The sequence below is a fragment of the Dendropsophus ebraccatus genome, chromosome 3, assembly GCF_027789765.1.
Source record: "Dendropsophus ebraccatus isolate aDenEbr1 chromosome 3, aDenEbr1.pat, whole genome shotgun sequence".
Classification (NCBI taxonomy): domain Eukaryota; kingdom Metazoa; phylum Chordata; class Amphibia; order Anura; family Hylidae; genus Dendropsophus; species Dendropsophus ebraccatus.
The window spans coordinates 101,649,510-101,672,752 of NC_091456.1; the positions used below are offsets into that span (position 1 = coordinate 101,649,510).

General features: G+C 42.6%; 2 protein-coding genes across 2 annotated transcripts in view; one reads left to right on the forward strand and one right to left on the reverse strand.

Moving 5' to 3' along the window:
* HCN2 (hyperpolarization activated cyclic nucleotide gated potassium and sodium channel 2) overlaps positions 1-12,404 on the forward strand; it is a 51,794-nt gene extending 39,390 nt beyond the window's left edge. Inside the window, exons 6-8 of the mRNA XM_069962379.1 lie at positions 3,764-4,004; positions 5,875-6,039; positions 8,842-12,404. Of these exons, the coding sequence (XP_069818480.1) occupies positions 3,764-4,004; positions 5,875-6,039; positions 8,842-9,734 (1,299 nt within the window). The 3' untranslated portion in view covers positions 9,735-12,404. The remainder of the gene's footprint in view (positions 1-3,763; positions 4,005-5,874; positions 6,040-8,841) is intronic.
* Positions 12,405-12,766: 362 nt separating this feature from the next.
* Positions 12,767-23,243, reverse strand: part of POLRMT (RNA polymerase mitochondrial) — a 64,225-nt gene continuing 53,748 nt past the window's right edge. The window contains exons 16-21 of the mRNA XM_069962378.1: positions 17,225-17,277; positions 15,668-15,766; positions 15,497-15,569; positions 14,429-14,514; positions 13,222-13,286; positions 12,767-13,019 (exon numbers count right to left, since the gene is read on the reverse strand). Of these exons, the coding sequence (XP_069818479.1) occupies positions 12,970-13,019; positions 13,222-13,286; positions 14,429-14,514; positions 15,497-15,569; positions 15,668-15,766; positions 17,225-17,277 (426 nt within the window). The 3' untranslated portion in view covers positions 12,767-12,969. The remainder of the gene's footprint in view (positions 13,020-13,221; positions 13,287-14,428; positions 14,515-15,496; positions 15,570-15,667; positions 15,767-17,224; positions 17,278-23,243) is intronic.

Below are 23,243 nucleotides of genomic sequence, written 5' to 3' on the forward strand. Positions count from 1 at the left end.
CTGTTTATAGTCTGTTCCTGGCTTTGGCTTCAAAAATCTGTCAGATAAATCTCTCTGTGTAAACGCACCCTTAGATGCACAACACCCACTAGCACTAAAAGCAGAACGTGTGTAGAGAAGTTCCATTGGTTACTTATAGAGATGGCACATGGATATATCTCTGTAATTTTCAGAGCTGAGGACTTTTTAGCAGACAATAGATGTGCCATATATAAATGAGGCTGAGATGACGTGTACATGTAATAGCTTTTGGCTTATGGAATTCCACCTGATTTCAGTAGGACATTTATTTATACTGAGTACGGATGTCACTTTTGCTTACTTTAGTACTCGCTCAAATCTTTATTGGCAACAACATAAACAGCTGCAGGCCTGAAAACATTGTGTCTGAAATCCTAAAATAATACAATCAAAACTAAAGACATGACCAAACCTTGTTTAATTAGAAGACAGTATGTTGGAGAGATATTTATAGTAGTAATCCATATAAAATTAGATGTTTTTTGTTTCTCCAACAGGCTTCACCAGGACAGGCAGATTGAAAGCCATTCTATATATGTGTATATATACATATAGCATCTATTAAAGGGGTACTCTGGAGGAAAACATTTTTTTTTTTAATCAACTGGTGGCAGAAAATTATTTAGATATGTAAATGACTTTTTAATAAGCTCAAGTCCAGTACTACTCAGCTGCTGTATGCCCTGCAGGAAATGGTGTATTCTTTCCAGTCTGACACAGTGCTCGCTGCTGCCTCCTCTGTCCATGTCAGGTACTGCCCCGATCAGTAGAGGTTTTCTGTCAGGATTTGCTTCTGCTTCGGGCAGTTCCTGTCACAGGGGTGTCAAACTAGAAAAAATACATCACTTCCAGCATTTCCAAAGCTGATAGTACTGGTAAACTTGATATTTTTAAATAGAAGTAATTAACAATCTGTATAATTTTAGGACACCAGTTGATTTTAAAACAATTCTTTATCAATGCTATTTATACACATATCAGCCATAACATTAAAACAACCTGTCTAATGTTGTGTAGGTCCTCTCAGGCTGCCATAAAAACCTTGACTTTTCAAACAATAGACTCTCTAACACCTTTTGAAGTTGTCTTGTGGTATCTAGCACCAAAATATCAGGTGATTCTGTGGATTTTGCACATTATCCCACTAAAAGAAGTCAATGTCATCAGGGTCTACTGCCACTTTTAAAGCGTGGATTTGGCAGTCAGCAATATTTAGGTAGATGGTATGTGTAAAAGTAACATCCACATGAATGTCAGGACCCAAGATTTTCAAGTAGAACATTGCCCAGAAAATTATTCTGCCTCAGCTGGCTTGCCACCACTCCTTTTTCCCCAGGTAAGCAGTGATGTTAAAAGAGGTCTTAACAAGACTACAAGCCAAAAAGACAGAAATGGCTGCACATCGCACCTATGGCTGACACGAAAGCTTATTCAGCTACATTTAAAACCAACATCAGAAGTTAGTATATAATTTGGCCAAACCATATTGCCTCATGTACCACGTGCAGGTCTTCTGATACACATGAGTCCCTAACCAAAAAACATCACTGTGCCGGTCAGCGACCACAATCTTAACAAGACTACGTTGTTCCATTTCCCCATGGTACAGTGCTCATTTGCACATTAAAGACAATTGGCAGGCTGGGCATCAGCGCTCTGACTGGTCGTCATCTTTGTAGCTCTGTACTCTGATCTGCTGACCCCTTTCTATTATAGCCAGCATTATCTCTTTAAGTAGCTATTCTGTGGTATTGGACCAGATAGGATATCCTTCACTTACCACATGCATTACTAAACTTGTACATCCAAGACCTTGTCAATGGTCACCAGTTGTCCTTCCCTGGACCACTTTAGGTAGGTACTAACCAATGCATACTAGGAAGAAGATCCAATATTTTGGAGATGCTCTGAGCCAGTCGTCTAGCCGTCACAATCTGACTTCGATCAGTTTTTAAATTTGATGTATTGGAAACAGCAAAAAGATGAAAAGATGACCAGTAGATCAGTTGCTGCCCATTATATCCCACCCCTTGGTAGACTCCACTGTCCCTTGATAATTACGTTATGCACATTACCTCACAGTGGTTTTAGTGTTATGGCTGATCTATGTTTTATTATATCTAATGTATTATTATGTGTTTGTATGCTTCTCACAGGAAATGTAGCATAATACGAAAATGGCCATCCATGTAATGCATACATTTTTTAGGTCAGCCAGAACAGGCACTGTTCTTACATGGCTTTCTCTTTTTCCTCATATTGCAATCTCCTAATGTTCAGATAGACTAATAGGGGAAATGTACAGAGCTATCTTCATGAGGCAGCCTCTTTAAATATGACATATCTTTGTAAATTCTGAGGCTTTTTTGTTGAATTCATAGTAGTGGCCAAAAAGCGTAAAAATTAGTGTAAAATTATTGGCACCTTTCTAGGCGATCTGACTCTTTGGGGGCAATTTCTCATCCTTTTCACCAGATCAGAGTGGCAGACTGCAGCAAATATATATATATTTTTACACATGCGCTGGTTTGTGCAAAATTTCTAGCACAAAGTGGGAGGTTGTGCAGAATATTTGCACAAATATGGGGCTTTTACAGAAAGTTTGTAAAATTTGAGCAGTTTTGCCACGCTGCTGGGGAATGCTGGATTCCCCATAAGATTTTATAAACCATTACATTTTTATGCTTGCATATTTGTGTATGCCAGTACGTCAGCAATAAAGTAATATGAAAGAGTATTGAAATTATTCTTTGTGTAGCCATAGATGTGTAACTCTCTCATGAACACTAATGGTCATTTAGACTTCCGAATTTTCTAAGAGGAGGAATGGTTGCATAAGACTCAGATTTGTTGGAAAACCTCCGGGATTGTTGGAAGCTTTCATATTAATCCTCTTACTTAGCCTGATTCTCTACCAATTCTAGCATCTGGTTATAAAAGATGAAGTAGTACAGCAAATATCATGCAGATTTATAAGGCAGGCCATTTTTCTCTGAAAAGCTGTCTTCTGCTGAGGGACAATGTGGTTTGAATATCATTATACACTATTTCCAATTAAGAAGCCTCATGGGTTTAGCAGGAGAGAACTTTTTCTACACATAAAATAAGGTTGCATCTCTCTTTAGGCCTCAGGTTCTCAGATTCTTTTTGCTGGGTTGTTAATATACTGAGGCTGATCGTGGCAATAGATCTTCTGCTTAGAAGTAGTAGTGGTAGATTTTTAATATGTAAAGATGTGTCGCTTATAGATTTGGAGTAAAGCTCAACTTCTTTTGTAGAAATCATTTTCTGTACAGTAGGAGGTGTAATAGCAATGTAAGGGCTGAACAAGTCAGTGTTACATGGAGCCTTGGCCCCTTGACAGATAGAGGGAGATTTATCAAACTGGTGTATAGTAGGATTGTCTTAGTTGCCCCTAGCAACCAATCAGATTCCACCTTTCATTTTTCAAAGAATCTGTGAGGAATGAAAAGTGGAATCTGATTGGTTGCTAGGGGCAACTTAGACAATTCTACTTTACACCAGTTTTATAAATCTCCTCCATAATGTTTAAACTTTTGGGTTGGGTGCCCGTATTCTGAAAAAAGGTTAAGTGTTTGCCTTTGAGGGAAATTATCAAATTATTATATATCATTATCGCAGTTGACTTTTGAAAATTAATATTTCTGCCCAACATTTATACTAACCTATTATACCCATGTTCTTTTTCATCTGCTTGCTTTGGCTTCCATGTCTATTCTAGGAAATTGTTAACTTCAATTGTAGGAAACTGGTAGCATCTATGCCACTGTTTGCCAATGCTGACCCCTGCTTTGTCACTGCAATGCTTACCAAGCTGAAATTTGAGGTATTTCAACCTACCGACTACATCATTCGTGAGGGGACCATTGGCAAGAAGATGTATTTCATCCAACATGGTGTGGTTAGTGTGCTTACCAAGGGCAACAAGGAGGTCAAGCTCTCAGATGGCTCTTACTTTGGAGGTATGAGATCACTACTATGAAGCTAAGATTTTTCCCTTCATTTAATAGTTTTGTACTGAACAGGAGAAGAACAGGTCTTGAGTAATCTAACAAATAAAAAAAACCCTCAAACAGGTTTACAAAATGTCCTCTACTTGTCTAGATCTGTTCGATGGAAAGTCACTGACCGTTTAGGGAATATGCATCCACTCTCCTCTTTATGAGTGACAGAGCTATATCTTCCAAAGAACAAGCAGGTCAGGTGTTGTCACCCATAGACTTCATCTGCTGTTGCTAAGCTGTGGCTCAGAAACTATTGGTCTGCTGATTAGCAAACAATGTGGCTAAGCAGTTATTCATTAATAAGTCTCTAATGATCAACTCCAATAGGTTAGGCCTGTATCACACAGCCTGATATTCCCGACAAGCGAGCTCTAAACCGACGCTCGCTTACTGGGCCTATCTCTCTCCTCTTTTGAGTGATCTTGTAAACTTATTTATAAATTGATCAAAGGTTACTATTGTTTTTGACGTAAATCAACTTAGAGGATCACTTGGAAAAGTAATCTGATGAGAAAATTTGCTGGTTTGGCCAGACCCGAATGCTTGGCATTTGACTCCTGGCAACTGGAGAAGTTGGATGCAGCCCAATTTCTCCAGCCACAGGGAGTCAAATGGCTAGCGTTCGAGTTCGGCAAGTTTGCTCATCATCACTGTAGACTGATAGATTAAATTGCTTCTGTGACGGATTTTACTCTGAATGGTACAAAGCAGCCTGCACTGTGTGTGACTACATGAGAGCTTTAGAAGAGAAACTAAGCAAAACGTGTGGCCAATAACAATGCATTTAAATGGCTACACGACCAACACAGCAACTGTTCATACAGCCCAGCCGCTTGATTAATCATGCAGTGTAGTTATAAATTAGCAGTTAGTCATGGAAAACATGTTTTACATATATATATCATGAGTTTTATTGTTGACCGATTTCCTTACCTGCTTTCTTCAACATGTCTGTATATGAAACTGCATGTTGAGAGCACAGTAGGCAATCTCCTCCAGTACTGTAGTCTGTGCCATATCTCCTCTTCCCTTCATTTCTCACACAGAGATGGCCCTGCACGCTTGTGAGGTCTTTAGAAAATGCAGCTCAGATGTCTCCAGGGTAACATACAACATGGTGTGTGAGAATAACCCCAACGTACTCAGAAGTAGGTTAGCAAGAAGAACTGTAGAGAAGTTATAAATGACTACAGAAATAGACTACAGGATTTAGTTTGTAATCTAGTAGAGCTGTACTCGCAAAATAGTAGGATAATAAAGATTTACTGTATTTTCCTGCGTATAAGACTACTTTTTAACCCAGGAAAATCTTCTCAAAAGTCAGGTGTCGTCTTATAGGCCGAATCTGAGGTCGCCGCATGCAGTGGGGGGAGCTCAAAAACAGCCGCAATCCCCACTGTATCTGGCGACAGTATGAGGGGTAGAGCAAGCTGCAGACGTCCAGGGTATGGAAAAAAGAGATACGGTGGAGTGGCACTGTGCCCAGAAAAACACATCTCTATCACCCGTCTGGCCCACCCTTGTATCCTTCCGGTATTACTGTACCTCCTTCTCTGTCTCTCAGATCTCACTGCTGTCTGATGGTTTTTTTAGTACTTTTTATTTGGAGTGCGTTGGTAGAGGAGTATTCTTATACAGTGAGTATATCCCAAACTTTATATTTCAACTAGAAAAGTTGGGAGTCGTCTTATGCACTGGAAAATACAGTATTTTACATTTCTGCAGGTAAAATAAAAATGTGTGGGAATTTTCTTAGCCACATTCTGATATTAATACATTGTGGATTTGTGTCCACTGGAGACTTGCTTAATTGGTTCTGTCTTTGCAGAAATCTGCTTGCTGACACGAGGACGGCGCACAGCTAGCGTACGTGCAGACACATACTGCCGTTTATACTCTCTATCCGTGGATCATTTCAATGAGGTGTTGGAAGAATATCCCATGATGAGGCGTGCGTTTGAGACAGTTGCCATAGACAGACTGGATAGAATAGGTGAGATTATGTAAATCTTTTTGTTTGTCAACAAAACCTTTCCTTTAGAGCGTCATTTACACAGCAACCAAAACCAAAAAAATATTTGTCTGAAAATTTGAGCATCTAGGGAAATTAAGACCTGGGTCTTGCATACCAACCTACTGGTATGGTCTTGTAGTGTTGTTGTCAACTAGGTAGGTTTGGTGCACTGAGGGTATTCCCCTGCCCCTCAGCACACTGTTTCACCTGGCTGTCTCCTCATGTCCGCCCAGTTATGCATATGCATGACAGAGTAATGTAGTGAAAAGTGCCTTTCCAGCCAAACATATACTATCGCCCTGTCTTTGGCCCAGGAGCCACTGCCATGTCTTTCTACATCCTGGTGCTCTGCTGGAGTCGCACAGTAACATTGGCCCAGTGCTGTTACTGCACAAAAACTTCTCCAAAGCCCAGGTGTTGCAACAGGGTCTTGGCTGTGTATTAATTTGAGCTGGCATCCTGCTGCTTGAGGGAAACAATGACAGTGCCCTTTTGATTAGCCCCTAGCTCTTCTTAAGCTAAAATGCTTTGGCCTTGACCAATATTCCAAGCAGAGATCAGGAGTGTTTTGATAAAATAATATAATAAAACTGACAAATATATTGATGATGACTCTGTAAAGAAAATAATAAACTGTATACATTACTAGAAATGATTGAACAGCGGGAGTTTGTTATAACGCGAACCATTTCATTCAGTATGGTTTGAGTTCAAAGAAACGCGAAAATGACCGCTGTTCGATCATCCCTATACATTACCTCTCCATGCTCCCCACAGCCGCCAGGTACAGCTTCCGAGTCAGTCTCTGAAGCAACAGACTACTCAGCCAATCACTGGCCGGAACGGGACCACCGCGGCCAGTGATTGGCTGAGCAGCCTGCCACTTCAGAGACTGGCTCTGAAGTCTTATTGGCGGCTGCAGGGAGTGTAAAAAAGCCAGGAATACACCAGGGAGCAAGAAGAGATATGTATATACTTTATTATTTACTATATACAGCAAGGGCTGTTCAATAAATGAGCTGTGTAATAAGCTCAGTATTTCTGCAGCTCGGCACTCGTTTACTTAAGTGATTGGGCCGTCTAATACGGCCCTAAGACTAGGATCCTTTCGAGTGTTTTTTGGGGGGATTGCATGGGTGGAATACCCCTTTAAGTTCTTTAAATGAAAGCTGAGCAGTGATTGGTTGCTAAGACCAAACTGGTTTACGTCTTAGACAGTATTTATTCCACCTAGTGTGTCTATGCTTTAGGGTATGTGCACATGGTTAAAACTATTTGGCTTTGGAAGCAGAAACCACCTTGATTTCAATGGGAGATGTGGTACAAAGTGTAAACAGAAATTATGTAACTTTCTCCACGTTGTCCTGCTTTAAAGCTCCCCATTAAAATCACTCAGAGCTTCATGATTTGAAAAGTCATACAAACCCACTGATTGCCAAAGGACTGGCCAAATGTCCACATAAATGGCTGGTGATGTACTGCCCAAACATTAGTTTCTAGATACTAGAGGGCTTTGCAGGATGACTGCAGAGAAGACCTGTTGTGTTTGTACTTGGGAATATTTGAATAGGCACTATACAACTAAGGCCAGATTCACACGCCCGTGTTCAGTCCGTCATATACAATCCATAAGGTGACTGTATATCACAGACTGATCTCTTCAACTAATTCATTATGATGCAGTGACCTCTGAAACAGTTAAATCTCTGTGCTACAGTATAGTCATGGCCATGTCAGTTCACTAGCGGGGAGCTTGAGCTGTTTCAGAGCTCATTGCATCATGATAAATTATGATGCAGGGAGTTTTTTTTATTTGTATAGCGCACAAAGATTCTGCAGCGCTTCACCTATCTGTATGTTTTTGGGTGTGGGAGGAAACCAGAGTACCTGGAGGAAACCTACGCAAACATGGAGTGAACATATAAACTCTTTGCAGATATTGCCCTTGGTGGGATTTGAACCCAGGACTCCAGCGCTGCAAGGCTACAGTGCTAATCACAGAGTTCTGTAAGAGTTTGAGTTTAGTCTGTGATGTTCAGTCAGCTTACGAACCGTATATCACAGACTGCACACGGACGTATGACTCTGGCCTTAGTCAGTAACATAGTAAATTGTGCACAAACCTGGAGAAAAAAAAATAATGTTTCTTTTAAATGTAGCTGAAAAGCTTTAGTATCAAGATGTGCAGCCATTTTCTTGTTCTCCAGGCTCGTAAATTGTGGCATGGGCTTCTACAGCTTCCCTGACGTTGATGCCATTTTTTTCCCGGCATGTTGAAATGTGTCAGCAAGACTTCCAAAATAAAGCAATGACAACTTTTCTTGAAACTTGTGTTTAGAATTGTGGCAGAAGACAAAGGACTGGAGAGGCAGTTGCTTCTTTCATACATTCAAAAAATAGCAATTCATAATTTGCATGAAAAAACAATTATTCAATGGTTAACAAAGTTGAATTGCAGAAATAGGGTGCAAAAGGCCATTATTTGCATAGATTCTTTGTTTCTTTAAGTCTCTCCTGGGTATTACATGTTCCTTCAGGATTCCAAAAGCAAAGAGCAATTAAAATTGGTGCCCAATAGAAGTACTGACAGTTTGTATATGGTGCTGTAGAATACAATGACATTAAATGAACTACTGGAGATTAGCACTGGAATTAACACTGAATAGGTTTAAGATATAGGGGTAAGAATGTTTAGAGAGAAAATTGGAGTGAATTATTACAAGCTTTATAAATGTAAAATATCATCATTAATTGAACAGAAACATCTGTGTTTTTCCACAGGAAAAAAGAATTCCATATTAATGCACAAGGTTCAGCATGACTTAAACTCTGGTGTTTTTAACAACCAAGAAAATGAAATTATCCAAGAGATTGTGAAGTATGATCGTGAGATGGTGCACCAGGCTGAGCTCAACCAGCTGAGTGGAGGGATGTATGCTACATGCAATCCTCCTTCTCCACAACCCCAAGTCACATCTGCTATTGCAACCTTACAGCAAGCCGTAGCTATGAGTTTTTGTCCCCCAATGGCTAGCCCATTGGTGGGGTCTCCCCGAATAATGAGACGGCTCCAATACGCTCAAGGAGGGCCTGGAGCCTTTTCAGTATCCCCAGCTCTTTTCCAACCACCCCTACAGCTCTTACAGCATCATCCACCTCCCCACCAAGGTCCACGTCGGCAGTCCGCAATCATGCCCAGTCCTCCTAACCAATCACCAAGAGTGTCTCAGAACTTTGCCTACCCAGCTAAACAACAAACAGGCTCCCAACTTTCTCTCACCTATTCTGGGGCTTCTGCCTCTCCACATCGGCTCTCTGTACACAAGAGCACACACTCTCTTCATTCTGGTACACTAACACGTGAGTCTCGTCCTCTTTCCGCTTCACAGCCCTCACTGCCTCAAGGAGCATCACAGCTCCGCAGTCCACCAGCTCCCTCTCAAGCAACTGGCAGCTTAACCTCCTCTGCAGCCAAGGGTGGATTAGGGCCACAGGCAGGCCCAAGAGTGCCTGCGCCCGCAAGACTTGCCCTCTCCCACCAATTGTCCTCATCTGGCACAGTTGGTGGTGTCTCGGACTCTGCAGTGGGATCATCATTAGGAGGCAGGAAAGATTCTGTGGTTAGTGCCCCAGATACTGATCCTGTGCGAGGGAGGCTGTCTGCAAACTTGTGACAGAGTGATAACATCTGTTTTGGGTGGTACTTGATGGTTCATAACTCTGAGAAACTAAAATGTGCACTTGTAGTCAGTCACTTTTTGTCTTTTGCTAATTTCCTAATATTTTCACTGCTTCACAATGAGCAACATTTTGAGCGGTGATAGTATTAATGTGTGAAAATGTCAGGGGAATTAGTAGTTAACTCAGTAAATGCCACCTCTGACAGCAGTCTACCACATAACTTCTCTGCTGTTTACAAGAGTAGGAAAATGTGGCACTGTTCCATGTTAGAGATCTGTGAAGAGCTCTGCGTGAAGTGGAAAAGTGCATAAATCTTCAATTAAATGGGACCAAGGCAGCCGGCCTGTCTGTCATTAGAGAAGAGACTGTTGGATGCTAATGGTTTCTTTGGTTAAAAAAAATTGTCATCTGCTTGATAGATCCTTATTCTGAGAACACAATTGTAAAAGATACAAGTTTGTTACTAGATAAGCCCTAAATAAACTAAGCCAATAGTTCTGTGCAAGCTGCAGGCGGTTTGTGTCAGCTAAAGTCCTCCTGGACTACCTTAATCCAGTGACGTCGTCACATATGGATCTTGTGTGAAGCACCTATATTTATATGATCATGCATAAGCAATTTAATTTATAATCATTTTTATTTAAAGGGGGAGACATATTTATATGTGATATCACAGGTATGAACACTGCTTTCTCCCTCTAATAGGTCAAACCACAAAAATGTTATAAACCAAGACTAGGCACAGTAAGTCCTATTGTACAAATAACTGTATGCATAGCAGCAATTCTGCAGGTGGCTGGTGTGGTATTAGATGTATCCTTACAGCAATAATGCAGCCACTATATACAGCTGAATGCCAACTATATTGGCTAATCCTTCCAATGGTTAACCAGTATGACTAATGAGGCTGTGTAAACACTTGAATTAAAATATATAAATATATATATATATATATATATATATATATATATATATATATAATTTTATTATTAAAAAATTTAAATAAAAAAGGCACTGGTAGCCAGTAATGATATGCATGCTCTATAATTGCAGCTGCTAGTTTACAACTTACTTCTGGTTTATCTGTGGTGCCAAGCAGCCCTTCACCTCTCCTAGGCACTCCAATGACCATGGATCTGCCAGATCCCTTGCACCAAAGGACCTATATGTGTTTATTGACTATGTCAAGTTTATTTTTTCTTTCAAGTTTTCATTTTTTTCCTCCCACAATTGTTTTTATATTTCACTGCTGTTTGTCAGTTTCATGGATTGTATTTTAGAAAGCCATATTATGTATATCACAGCTGTATATTAAGATATATACCTGTATAATCTGTACACTATACATCCTGTTATAAAACAGGAAAGGGGTTGAGTGTCTGTCTTATAGCTATAGATTTGTAGAAGCTACACATCAGGACTTTTCGTGTGTCATGAAGGAGGAATGCTGTGGCAAAGCACATTTAGGACTTATTCACATCTTGTGATTTATCTGTGGTCTGGTGCCTGGGAAAGTAATGTATGATGTTTCCCCCCCCCCCCCCCCCCATTACCATCATTAGAGATGAGTGAATCTACAGTAGGAACGAATCGAAGCACTTTGTTCCTATCGGGATTCTGTTCATAAGGATGCGTGGCTTTAAAGTCTGATTGGCTCCTCCCTGTGTACTGGAAAAAGATGGATCTGGTCCTGGGGAACTGGGGCTTGATCCAGCTTTTCCCAGCACCCAGGGAGGAGTGACAGGGAGCGGAGCAGACTTTAATGCCCTGCAGCCTGATGGGCAGAATTCTGATAGGAATGAAGCTCATTGCGTCGTTCCTACTGTAGATTTGCTCATCCCTAACCATCATGTTTCCGTTTGAAAGTTGGTTAGAGAAAGGTCTGTAATACTATTCAAATTGAAACTAAAGGTAGTATGCATAAACTACAGTGGTAGCAAATTCATGACATTTGTTTGCTAATTATGGGACAAAATCTGTGCAAATATTTCTGTCCGGAGGATGTCTCAAAAGCAGCAGACTTCCTACTGTTTTATGTCCTTTTCCTCCAAGTTCACAGCAGTTCATTTTTCCATGAAATTTTACCAAATGCCTGCACCTATGCTCCAGTTAAACCATAATGTGGGAACAAGTCCTTACTCCCAAAGTGCTGCTTTAACAAACATCCCAGAAAGGGGCAGTCCCATCCAGGCTAACACTATTTCAGTGACATAAGTTTGATAGTGAAAATCCATTCCGCTATCTTCTGGCTCTGACAGAATACAGCAGATACTACTTAAACAGCTTGTGTCAGCATTGTATAGACCTAAAACTGTTCTTACATTCCATTTGTCTCAAAATTTAAAGATTTTTTTTTGAAAATTAGCTTACCAAAAGGTTTTAAATGGGACTGCCCCTGTAAGGATGACACATGTAATGCAATTTAATTCATTTAAGGAAAGTTTCCCACTTCCATAAAAGAAATGTGTTTCTATTATTTGAAGTAGGAACTACCCCTCTTCTCCTTGGTGGCAGTGCCATCATGTGTTGTTGGCAATGTCATTGATGAATGTATTTTGGAGGTGGGGGGGTTGATAAGAGTGCAGGGTCTCCTGTCTCTGCAGAAGCTGCACTTTACTAAGCAAATGATTCCAGCTTCTCTATGTGTGCAATAAACAGATATTTCTGAACTGTGTCTTGTTGTACTGGTCAGGAAGGAGATAATCTGCAAAATGACATCAGTTATCTTCAGTGTTACCATCGTGTCTGTACAGACCTCTTATGCCTTTTAACTGCTGCACTGAGCAGTCCTGACGCATCGCTAATGTGTTGCTGATAGATGAAGGTTACTCAGAGGACACTTGAAGGAATGAATTGTGCAGCGGAGAAGACCGTAAAACAAGCCAGAATATGCATAGATCTGCGGCTACACAGCAGGAGGCAGATTAACATAGATATATTGATTAGTAACAAACCTTGAGAGTGATTCGTTCACGAGTGTGTCTTACATATGACGTACTGGCAAGTAGTCAAACAACCTCGAAGCTTATAAAAACTAGATCATGATTTATTTATACACCAACTCCTTAGACCACAGCACGCAAGGCTTCCGACTAAGCAAGCGGAATGAAGCTTCCACAGGAAGGATAGACAGGGTAAATGCTGTAACACAGCGACATCTATACAGAACCACGCCAGGTAATAGTGCACATCCTCTGTTGTACTCCACCCACATAAGCAACAGGACGATCAGCTGAAGAAATAGGTAGAATCCTTCACATATTCTAGGTTAAATGTTCCTAGTGGGTAAAAAACAAATAATTTTACTTCCCACTTAGTACCGTTTCATATCAAGAAAAAAAACTTATTACAAACCAGTGCGCGAGAAAAGTAGAGTAGGGGTTTTTTTTCTTTAAATTTGATAAGTTGCTACAGGCAACTGCTCCACTTTAATGTCTACCAGATATGGTAACTTTACTCTTTTTAGCAGCTATTGCTTACCTGTCTCCGGAACATCCTTGAAGAGATTCATCATTTTGAGGTTTTCCTGGTTAGGAGACTTTGCACTAGAAGCCAAAAGATTAGATTATTAGCCACAACCAAACACAGTAAAAACCTGATCAAATATAGTGTAAACTAGCAGAGTAATGGCTACACATTTATCACAGTTCAATAGAGACAGTAGATCAATAAAACCTTTAAGAAATAAATCAATAGTCTAGAGACCATGGGTATCAACATGTGGCCCGCCAGCTGCTGCAAAATTACAATTCCCATGATGCCTGGACAGGTAAAGCTTTGGCTGTCTAGGCAAGCTGGAAATTGTAGTTTTGCAACAGCTGGAGGGTCGCAAGTGTTGAGCGAACTTTATGAAGGTGTCCGAGTACAGCAACTTCTCCGAACGCTCGTCATTTGACTCCCCGCGTCTGGAGAATTTGGAAATCCTTAAACTATGACCTGGGGGTACTTCAATGTAACCACCATTTTTAAAAACTTCTGACATGTTATAGCAACATGTTGGAAGTGTGTATCAGTCGGTGTCTTGCTGCTCTTATTAGCAGTCTATGGAATTCATCTCCCTGTAGCGAAGATGAAGGGGCAGAGCATGTGCCTGCCCCTTGGTTATAGCGATCAGTGGGGTTCTCGGAAGCCGTACCACAACCGATGCGCACATCAGACATGTCGCTATGACATATCAGAAGTTTTTAAAAATGGTAGTAGCACTTTAAGGACTGGAGTTGCGATGCAGTGCAGTGTATCCTGCCTGGCATGCACCTGGGATCATGCTGCCAAGAAGCCGATGGGTAAGTACAGCATACACATCAAATGTCTAAGTCACAATCTGAACGTGAAATGAGAGCGGTTCCTAGAAGATACACTGGGGGCCTGGCTCTCGTACTTACAGCGGAGCTGCCATGATCCCCACTCAGGGGACCCACACTGCCTTATTCCAGGCCAGCTGTAAAAATATGATGGCCTATAATAAGGACTCCTATTAAGATGAATGCAGCATTTCAAGGAAATTTCATTTTTAAACTTTAAGATATTTCCTGAACACTACTACTGGATTTCCAGGAGTTGAGTGATCTAAAATCATAAATTTCACCTTCTGTTTGTTGTGGTTGAAACCATATATTTCAAATCAACTTTATTCTAATGTGTATGGGGGCACCTTAAGAGTCTGCCACCGTTCTTTTTCAGTACTTACTTGTGACAGTATTTTTGTATCAAAAATTGTGAGAGATTCTGTAATATAGGCTGACTGTGCAGAGACACAAACTGTTCCCGACAAACCTGTGGACAAGCACTACAGTTAGTGTTCTGATTCATCTGCTTTAAATCCTAGGGTGCTAGCACACAAAAGCTTTCATACGCTTTCAGCTGCAACCATGGTGACAGACTGCAGTGAATAAGCATTTCTAAAGTTCAAAAATACAACTAGTCTATGATACAGACTGACAATCCAAAACTGCACTAGAAAAAGGAGCGGAGTATGTAGCCTACTGCTAAGCCTTGAACAGTTTCAATGTGACACTACTCGTCTTGCTTAAATCCTAGACGCTACCTTGGCATTGAGTGCCAGTAATCCTATAGCTTTTTACTACTTTGTCTTGTAGTTGATCAACACAAAGGAGTGAAGTGATAAAATCATCATTGTTGACTGATATGTCACAGGCCAGCATGTTACCTATGTTATGTTCACATACAAAGCATATGCTGTAGTCATATTTACTCAGCTGTAGGTTGTAGTAAACTCAAATCTATTTTCCCTTGCCTCCCTACACGTGATTGTAGCTGCTTAGTGTGCAAGCTCCTCCTGGTGTGATGTAAGATCTGTGCTGTGTGCTCTGACCATCGAGATGCCTGCTGTACTACAACACTGAGGCTGGATTCACATGTTCTGTGTTCACTCCGTTAAGCATGGATGGTGAATCCCTGTACCGGAGTGTATCCCCGCCCCGCATGTTGTATCAATATCATGCTAGGAGTGGGGAAACGCTGCAGTACAGGGATTTACAGTCTGTGTGGTCTGTGCTTCAAGGAGCAAACACAGAACGTGTGAATCCAGCCTGAGGCTGAAACTTCAGCTGCATACCACCCCTTCCCAATTTACTTTTACCATACAGGCTTCGGAAATAAACTGAGATTTCCCCCACATAAAGTCAAAAGGATAAGGGTTGTAATTATATACTATTATTACTAAATATCCATTAAAAGGATTAAAAGTGTTTTGTCTGCGTATATAGTTATATCAACCTTGTTTAGAAAGTCCCACCTTGTTCATCATGTCCACAGTATCTGCATGTGTCCAGAAACAGTCATGAACAGACACAAAGGTTAGTCCACGTCTGTAATAAATTAAATATGGCAGAATGACATTATTTAGTAAAAAAAAAAAAAAAAAAATTCTGAATGCCCAATAACAGAAATGTAAAATGAATCAGACCTGTGACAGTGTAAGGCAGTGAGCATCATGTGTGTGGAATCCAGAGAGTGGATAAAGTTAGGAGGGAAAGCATTCTTTTGCTTCATAGTATCTGGTCGTCTAGGAATGAAAACATGGAATATCAATCTACAAATGGAAATAATGCACTTTGCAACCAAAAGTGATTCCTCAGTTGTTTTACTTAATTTTCAAGGCACAGAATTAAAAGAAGTGAATAATATCTGATTATATGCTCATCTTAGTATACTGTCACCCCTTTTTGCATTCTGACTTCTCTACACAGGTGTAAAAGGTAAATTTAGCAGTTTTCATACCTTATTTTATATTATACGTCATGGTGCTTGTTCAAGTAAAAAGTGATCTTTTATCAACTGCAGATTGTGCTACTGTTGGCCCCGCCCCTCCATGACATCATAGGCACATAGGCCCCACCCCCTCATCGACCATTGGAACAGGCTGGCCTAAAGGTCTAGGCCCCACCGCCTCTAGGCTTGTATATACCAATGGGCGTTGAGGGGCGGAGTCTATGTGTTGATGACCTCATGGCAGGCCGGGGGCTATGGTGGCAAGTTGGGCGGGGCTAAATGACGCTAATGCCATGAAGCCCGGCCACTTAGCACAATCTGCAGTTGATAAAAGATCACTTTTTACTTGAACAAGCACCATGACGTATGATATAAAATAAGGTGCGAAAACTGCTAAATTTACCCATTACACCTGTGTAGAGGAGTCAGAATGCAAAAAGGGGGTGATAGTGTTACTTTAGGTTGATGTCTCACCACTTTGCTCTTCCACCAAAGGGCATACAAATAATACTCTGCTATTTTTGTGATATTCTGGAGAGTAAAAATGTTTTCAATATAACTGATGCCCTAAACTTGCTATTTTTGCCCTGGAGGTGGGACCTTGAGTTTCAATGCCTTAGCCTGCTTTCGCCTTACCCTTGCCATTTTCCACTGCCAGCTATGCCTGTGGCTTGGTGGACCCCAACAAGCCCTTTCTAGATCTCACACTGGAGCCATTTACAACGAGCCCCTTACACATCTTAGACTGGAGTCCTACCATATTAATGCAGGCTTAGTGAATCAGAGGACTTCAGCTGTGGCTGCAAAGCCTTCACCACACCTGAGCATATACAGTGGGATGCAGCTACAGTGTGACATAGGTAAAGGGTTTGCCGATGTAAAGCAAGCCCTTGGCATTACTGGGGGTGGGAAGGTGCGGGTAAAGCCAATGAATATAAAAGTGCTTTTTTTATTGAATATACGGCATGGAGGCACTATCCTTACATATGGCAGCTCTGCTTTTATTAATACATATCCAATGCTACCAATAGCTTACTGTGTCTCAGTTTGGGGGCTGACAGATTTGCTTTATCCAGGTCAGGGGTCAACACATACGTTTACAGCAATCCACTTATACTATTGATAGCATGAAGAACAGTAATATGACAAACTGGTAATGTAAAGCCATATGCAATAAGCAAGACAGCTGGTGTGAGCAGTTTGTCCTGCTATTGGGAGAGAGACTATAAGAAAGGACACATAAAATACTTACTCATTAGCGTCGTGTTTATTTGCCAAGGACACCATCTGTAGGTTACTCTGGAACTGCAATATATAACAGCATATGACAGTGAGCAAACAGGTTGATATAAAGAGGGCCCCCCATGGGTAATACAGAAGACAAAGGAAATATTCATTATGTGAGTTATACATTTAACAATGAACATTTCGAGTCAAGGGTGCAAATCCCACAGAATATTTTGAAAAATGGCTTGCTGAGGTATTTGGGAAGGACAGTCTGTCCCCAATGTATGCGGTAGAGAGGGCTCACAGAGTACCTATGCGACCTCTTCCACCTGGTTCCCCACCTCGGGCAGTCCTAGTGAAATTGCTTCATTATCGGGACCGTGATATCATATTGAGAGCGGCACGGAATTCTCCGGATGCGGCTATTAACGGCAGTAAAATCTCCTTCTTTCCTGACCACTCTGCGGAAGTTCAGAAACAGCGTGCTCAGTTTATTGAGGTGAAAAGGAGGCTGCCTACCCTGCAAGTACCTTATGCTATGCTATACCCTGCCAAGTTACGGGTTGTTGCGGCGGGGGATACCCATTTCTTCACCTCCCCAAGAGATGCGATGCGTTGGCTGGATCAGGAGGAACAGCATCTTCGTGGAAGGCGCAGCCCTCGCAATCAAGATGCGCCAGCCTGAGACCCGGACATAACTGCCTCGCCTTAAGATTTGGTGCCCTCGGAGGACTCCCGAGTGTCTGATAAGTATTGACGTATAAGTATTTTCTGCCATTTGTTTGCTCCTGCTGGCCCGCAGGATTTCATTTCTCCTGTTTCAAGTGGGACCTGTTATGCTCTCTGTATGCAGCATCATAGCTGACTGACTGTTCACTGTCCTATGGTTATGGAGGACTGGTGCCCCAGTCTGCAGACTTTTTGGAAGCAGACCCTTTTGTTCCTGGATACACGATTATGTTTTACTTGGGGGCACTTTTTCTCCCTCTGTTTTTCTTTTTTTGATTCCACATGGTGCCTTACTCCTTTCATTGTGCTTGTTGTTGTGCTCCGAGACCTATGCGCTACTGCCACCCAGTGGCTATTTTTCTCATTTTATGAGCTTCATTACTTGCAATGGAATGTGTATTATAGGATTAATGATATGCCTACTGTACAGTAGTACCGTCCCATTTATGTGCTAAAGGGTGAATATGGCTAGTAAGCTTACGGTGATTTCTTGGAATGTGCGGGGCCTGGGGGAAGCGGATAAGCGGTATGCAATGTTTGATTCCCTGCTGCAGCATCATCCTGTGGTGCTGTGTGTTCAGGAAACGCATCTAACTGCTGACACTACACAACACCTGAAGCAGGCTTGGGTAGGGTGGAGTTACCACTCTGTGTACACTCAGTACTCTAGAGGGGTGAGCATTCTGGTTCACAGGGATATTCCCTTCACATGCATGGACAGTAAAATTGATCAGAATGGTAGATATGTCTGTTTATACTGTGTTATCTATGGAATAAGATGCATTTTAAGTGCAGTATATGTCCCTCCCCCATACGGTTGCACGGTGTTGAATAGGGTGATGGAGTTTGGCGCTGCGCACCCGGATGCACCTATCTTGATAGTGGGAGACTTCAATATGGTAATTGACCCCTCGATGGATAAACGTAGCATGGGTTCTGTGAGCCCGGTGGCCTCTACCACTCCCTTGGGGAAAATGCTGGTGGAACTGTCTCTCTCAGATGTCTGGCGCCTTAAGCATCCGGATGAGCGGAGTTACTCCTGTTACTCTTCCACACATCATTCTCTGTCCAGAATAGATCTAGCTATATGCTCTGCCCCACTGTTAAATCAAATAACCTGCGTGGATTATCTCCCCAGGGCCCTCTCGGATCACTCGCCCTTGAAACTTCAAATGACGCACCCTGGATCTGGGGCGGTCGGGAGGAGTCTGTGGAGACTGAATCCGCACTGGCTGACAGTCCTAGATCCGGCTACTGTGGTACCGGTGGTGGAGGAGTATTTTGCTTTAAATGGGGGCTCGGTGTCTCTCCGGGTGGAGTGGGATGCCATGAAGGCATATCTCCAGGGACATTTTATCCAGCGTATCACGGGGGTAAAGAGGAGGAGGGGGCAGTTGCGTCAGGATCTTCTGAAGGGTCTGAGAGAACGGGAGGAACAGCATATTTTACAACAAACTGAGGCTACGGCTCGGAGACTCCGAGCTGCCCATACGGCGCTTAACATATTCGACATGGAATCTGCAGCCCAGAAACGTACATTTGCCAAACATTCCTTTTTTGTGGAGGTGGAGAAGGCGGGACACATTCTGGCAGTGGTAGCCAATGCCCAAAGGGACACCACCTACATCACTAGTATCCAAAACCAGGAGGGGGTGGCGGTGACGACACTACACGACATACTGGAGGTGTTCCGACGCTATTATCTGACACTTTACTCTTCCCATTTAGAGCTGACAACGGCCCAACTCACGCAATTTTTACTTGACATACCCTTACCAACTCTCACGCTAGAACAACGGGATTTCCTGGACGCACCATTGTCCCTAGAGGAACTGGAAGCTGCAGCAGCTTCTCTGCATAATTATAAAGCCCCCGGGGCAGATGGGTTCCCGGCGGAATTGTATAAATTTGTAGGGAAGCCCTTACTCCCTAAATTGCTGGAACTATGGAATGCCTCCATGGAGTCGGGCACCCTGCCCGGGTCGATGCAGGAGGCGATAATAGTAGTCTTGCCGAAGCCTGGGAAGGACCCTCTAGTACCAGACTCCTATAGGCCCATCTCCCTACTTCCGGTGGATATCAAAATTATAGCTAAAGCCCTGGCCACCCGTCTCTCTGGGATTATCTCATCTCTGATACATCCTGATCAGACGGGGTTCATCCCTGCCAGATCTATGGCCTTGAATATACGTAGGCTACACCTTAACTTGCAGTTACCAGTGGAGAACCCGGGGTCTAGGGTGATTTGTTCATTGGACGCTGTCAAAGCATTTGACAGCGTCGAATGGCCATATCTGTGGGCAGTGTTACAGAGGATGGGATTTGGACCGGTTTTCTTGTCAGCTATACAATTACTGTACTCGGCCCCAATGGCGCGCCTGCGGATAAATGGAGGGCTGTCGCCGGCTTTCCCGCTTCACCGGGGGACACGGCAGGGCTGCCCGATCTCCCCGCTACTGTTTGCGCTGGCTATAGAACCCCTGGCCTCCCTATTGCGCTTGCACCCTGGCGTGGCTGGCTTTAGGAGGGGATCGAGGGAGGATAAACTGGCGTTATACGCTGATGATTTATTGCTGTACCTTAGTGATTCTTCCTCTTCCCTTTCTACTGCAATGTCCATAATAAATGAATTCGGGACTTATTCAGGCCTTACTGTAAATTGGGACAAATCAGTTATTATGCCCATAGACTCAGAGGATAGTTTGCAGCTGGGTCCTGCCATCCCACTGAGGTGTGTCCACACCTTTAAATACCTGGGAGTTACTATTTCTAGGGATGTTAGGGCCTATGAAAAACTGAATATGACGCCCCTGATATATAAATTTCAGCAAAAGCTAGCTGTCTGGCGCAAATTGCCTTTGTCTGTGGTGGGAAGGGCGAATTTGGTGAAGATGATTTGGATGCCGCAATTACTATATATTTTACATAACTCTCCTGTGTGGCTTCCATCTCGTCTTTTCCATAAGATACATGCTATTTTTCGCGCCCTGATCTGGGGATCCCAGCATCCACGCATTAAATTAGACACATTACAGCGATCCAAGACTGACGGGGGTTTGGCGATCCCTAATGCTGCCATGTACTTCCTGGCAGCTCAACTAAAACACCTGAAGGGATGGGAGCTGGATGACGGAGGGGACCAAAATAGCAAGAATTATTACTCACCGATAATTCACTTTTCATAAGCTCCTCATGACAGCACCACAATGGAGGACGTCACCCTTGACCCTATCAGGAACAGGAAATCACAGAGGTTAAAAGGGCACTTCCCACAATCCCCCTCAGTGTAATTATAACGAAACCATACAGGATCATACACTAATAAGGGCGGGAAATCTAAGGGTGCTGTCATGAGGAGCTTATGAAAAGTGAATTATCGGTGAGTAATAATTCTTGCTTTTCACTGCGTCCTCATGACAGCACCACAATGGAGACATACCAACTTAGACTTTCAGGGAGGGACAACCGCCTGGAGCACTTTTCTCCCAAAAGCCAGGTCCTGAGAAGTGCCAATGTGCATACGATAATGCTTGAAGAACGTGTGAGGTGAAGACCACGTGGCTGCCTTGCAAATTTGTTCGAGGGAGGCTGATCTAGCTGCCCATGAAGCTGCTGTGGCTCTAGTAGAGTGCGCCTTTAGACCGGTAGGGGGATCCTTCCCCATTGTAGTGTAAGCTTCACAAATGGCTGTCTTGATCCATCTTGCGATGGAGCTTTTTGTTGCTTTTTTGCCCTTGTTGGGGCCTTGGAATTGAAGTAGGAGATTCTCATCCTTCCTATGATCTTTAGTCATCTCTAGATACTGGATAATAGATCTTCTTACATCCAAATTATGAAAAAGTTTTTCTCCTTCATTCTTTGGGTCACTACAGAAGGATGGGACCACGATATCTTGGGATCTATGGAAGTCTGTGACGACCTTTGGAAGGAATGAAGGGTTAAGTTTGAATATTATTCTGTCTTCCAGAATAGTACAAAAGGGATCCATAATAGATAATGCCTGAAGTTCCCCAACTCTTCTGGCCGTAGTTATGGCTATTAGAAAGGCAGTTTTAATGGTGAGGAATTTCAGTGAAATTCCATTAATTGGTTCGAACGGTTCTTTAGAGAGACCAGACAAGACTGTGTTTAAGTCCCAAGGAGGGGCTAGGTTTGTAATTTTGGGCTTCATCCTGGCTACTGCCTTAAAGAAGCGTCTTACCCACCTATGGTCGGCTATTTGGGTATCGTATATACATCCTAAAGCTGACACTTGGACTTTTAGGGTATTTATGGATAATCCTTTATCCAGACCATCTTGCAGAAAATCTAAAATTCTGGGAATATCAGGATGGACCATATCAGGTGGAGAGTCACCGCACCAAGAATAGAATTTCTTCCATTGTTTTAAGTAGATAGCAGAGGTGACTTCTTTCTTATTTTTAAGTAAAGTCTCTATCACTTTTTCCGATAGCCCTCTAGCTGCAAGGAGGGACTTTTCAAAAGCCATGCCGCTAGGTGCAAACTGGCCAGATTTGGATGGCGTAGAGGACCTTGGATCAACAAATCTTCTTGTAGAGGAAGAACAACTGGGCCCTGGATGGCTAGAGACTTGAGGAGACTGAACCAAGCTCTCTTGGGCCACATCGGAGCTACCAGGATTACCAAGGTTTGGCTTGAGTGGATCTTCTGAAGAGTCCTCGCAATCAGTGGAAAGGGGGGAAATGCGTATGCCAGCTTGGAATTCCAATTTTGTTGTAGGGCATCCAGTGCGTCCGGGTGATCCCGGGGGTTTAGAGAAAAGAACTTTTGTGCTTTCCTGTTTGACCTTGAGGCAAATAGGTCGATCTCTGGATAACCCCATTTCTCTACTAAGCTGGAGAATATCTGGGCATTTAATTCCCACTCTCCCGGAAGGACCTGATGGCGACTTAAGTAGTCTGCCAGTATGTTGTCCGTACCTTTTAGATGGATTGCAGAGACTGATGACACTCTCATTTCCGCCCAAGAGAATATTTTTGCTGTCAATCTCTGAAGAAGAGTAGACTTTGTTCCCCCTTGATGTCTGAGATACGCCACCACTGTTGCATTGTCCGATAGGATTTTTATGTCTTTGTGGACAAGAAGGGATTCTGCTGCATTCAGTGCTTCCCAAACTGCTCTCAGTTCTCTGTAATTTGACGACTGCTTTTGATGAACTTCCTGCCATTGACCCTGGAAGTGCAGACCTTGAACATGCGCACCCCATCCCCAAAGACTGGCATCCGTGGTGACCTGAACTGGTGCTTCCGGATTCCATCGAACTCCTTTGGTAAGGTTTTTCTTGGTCTTCCACC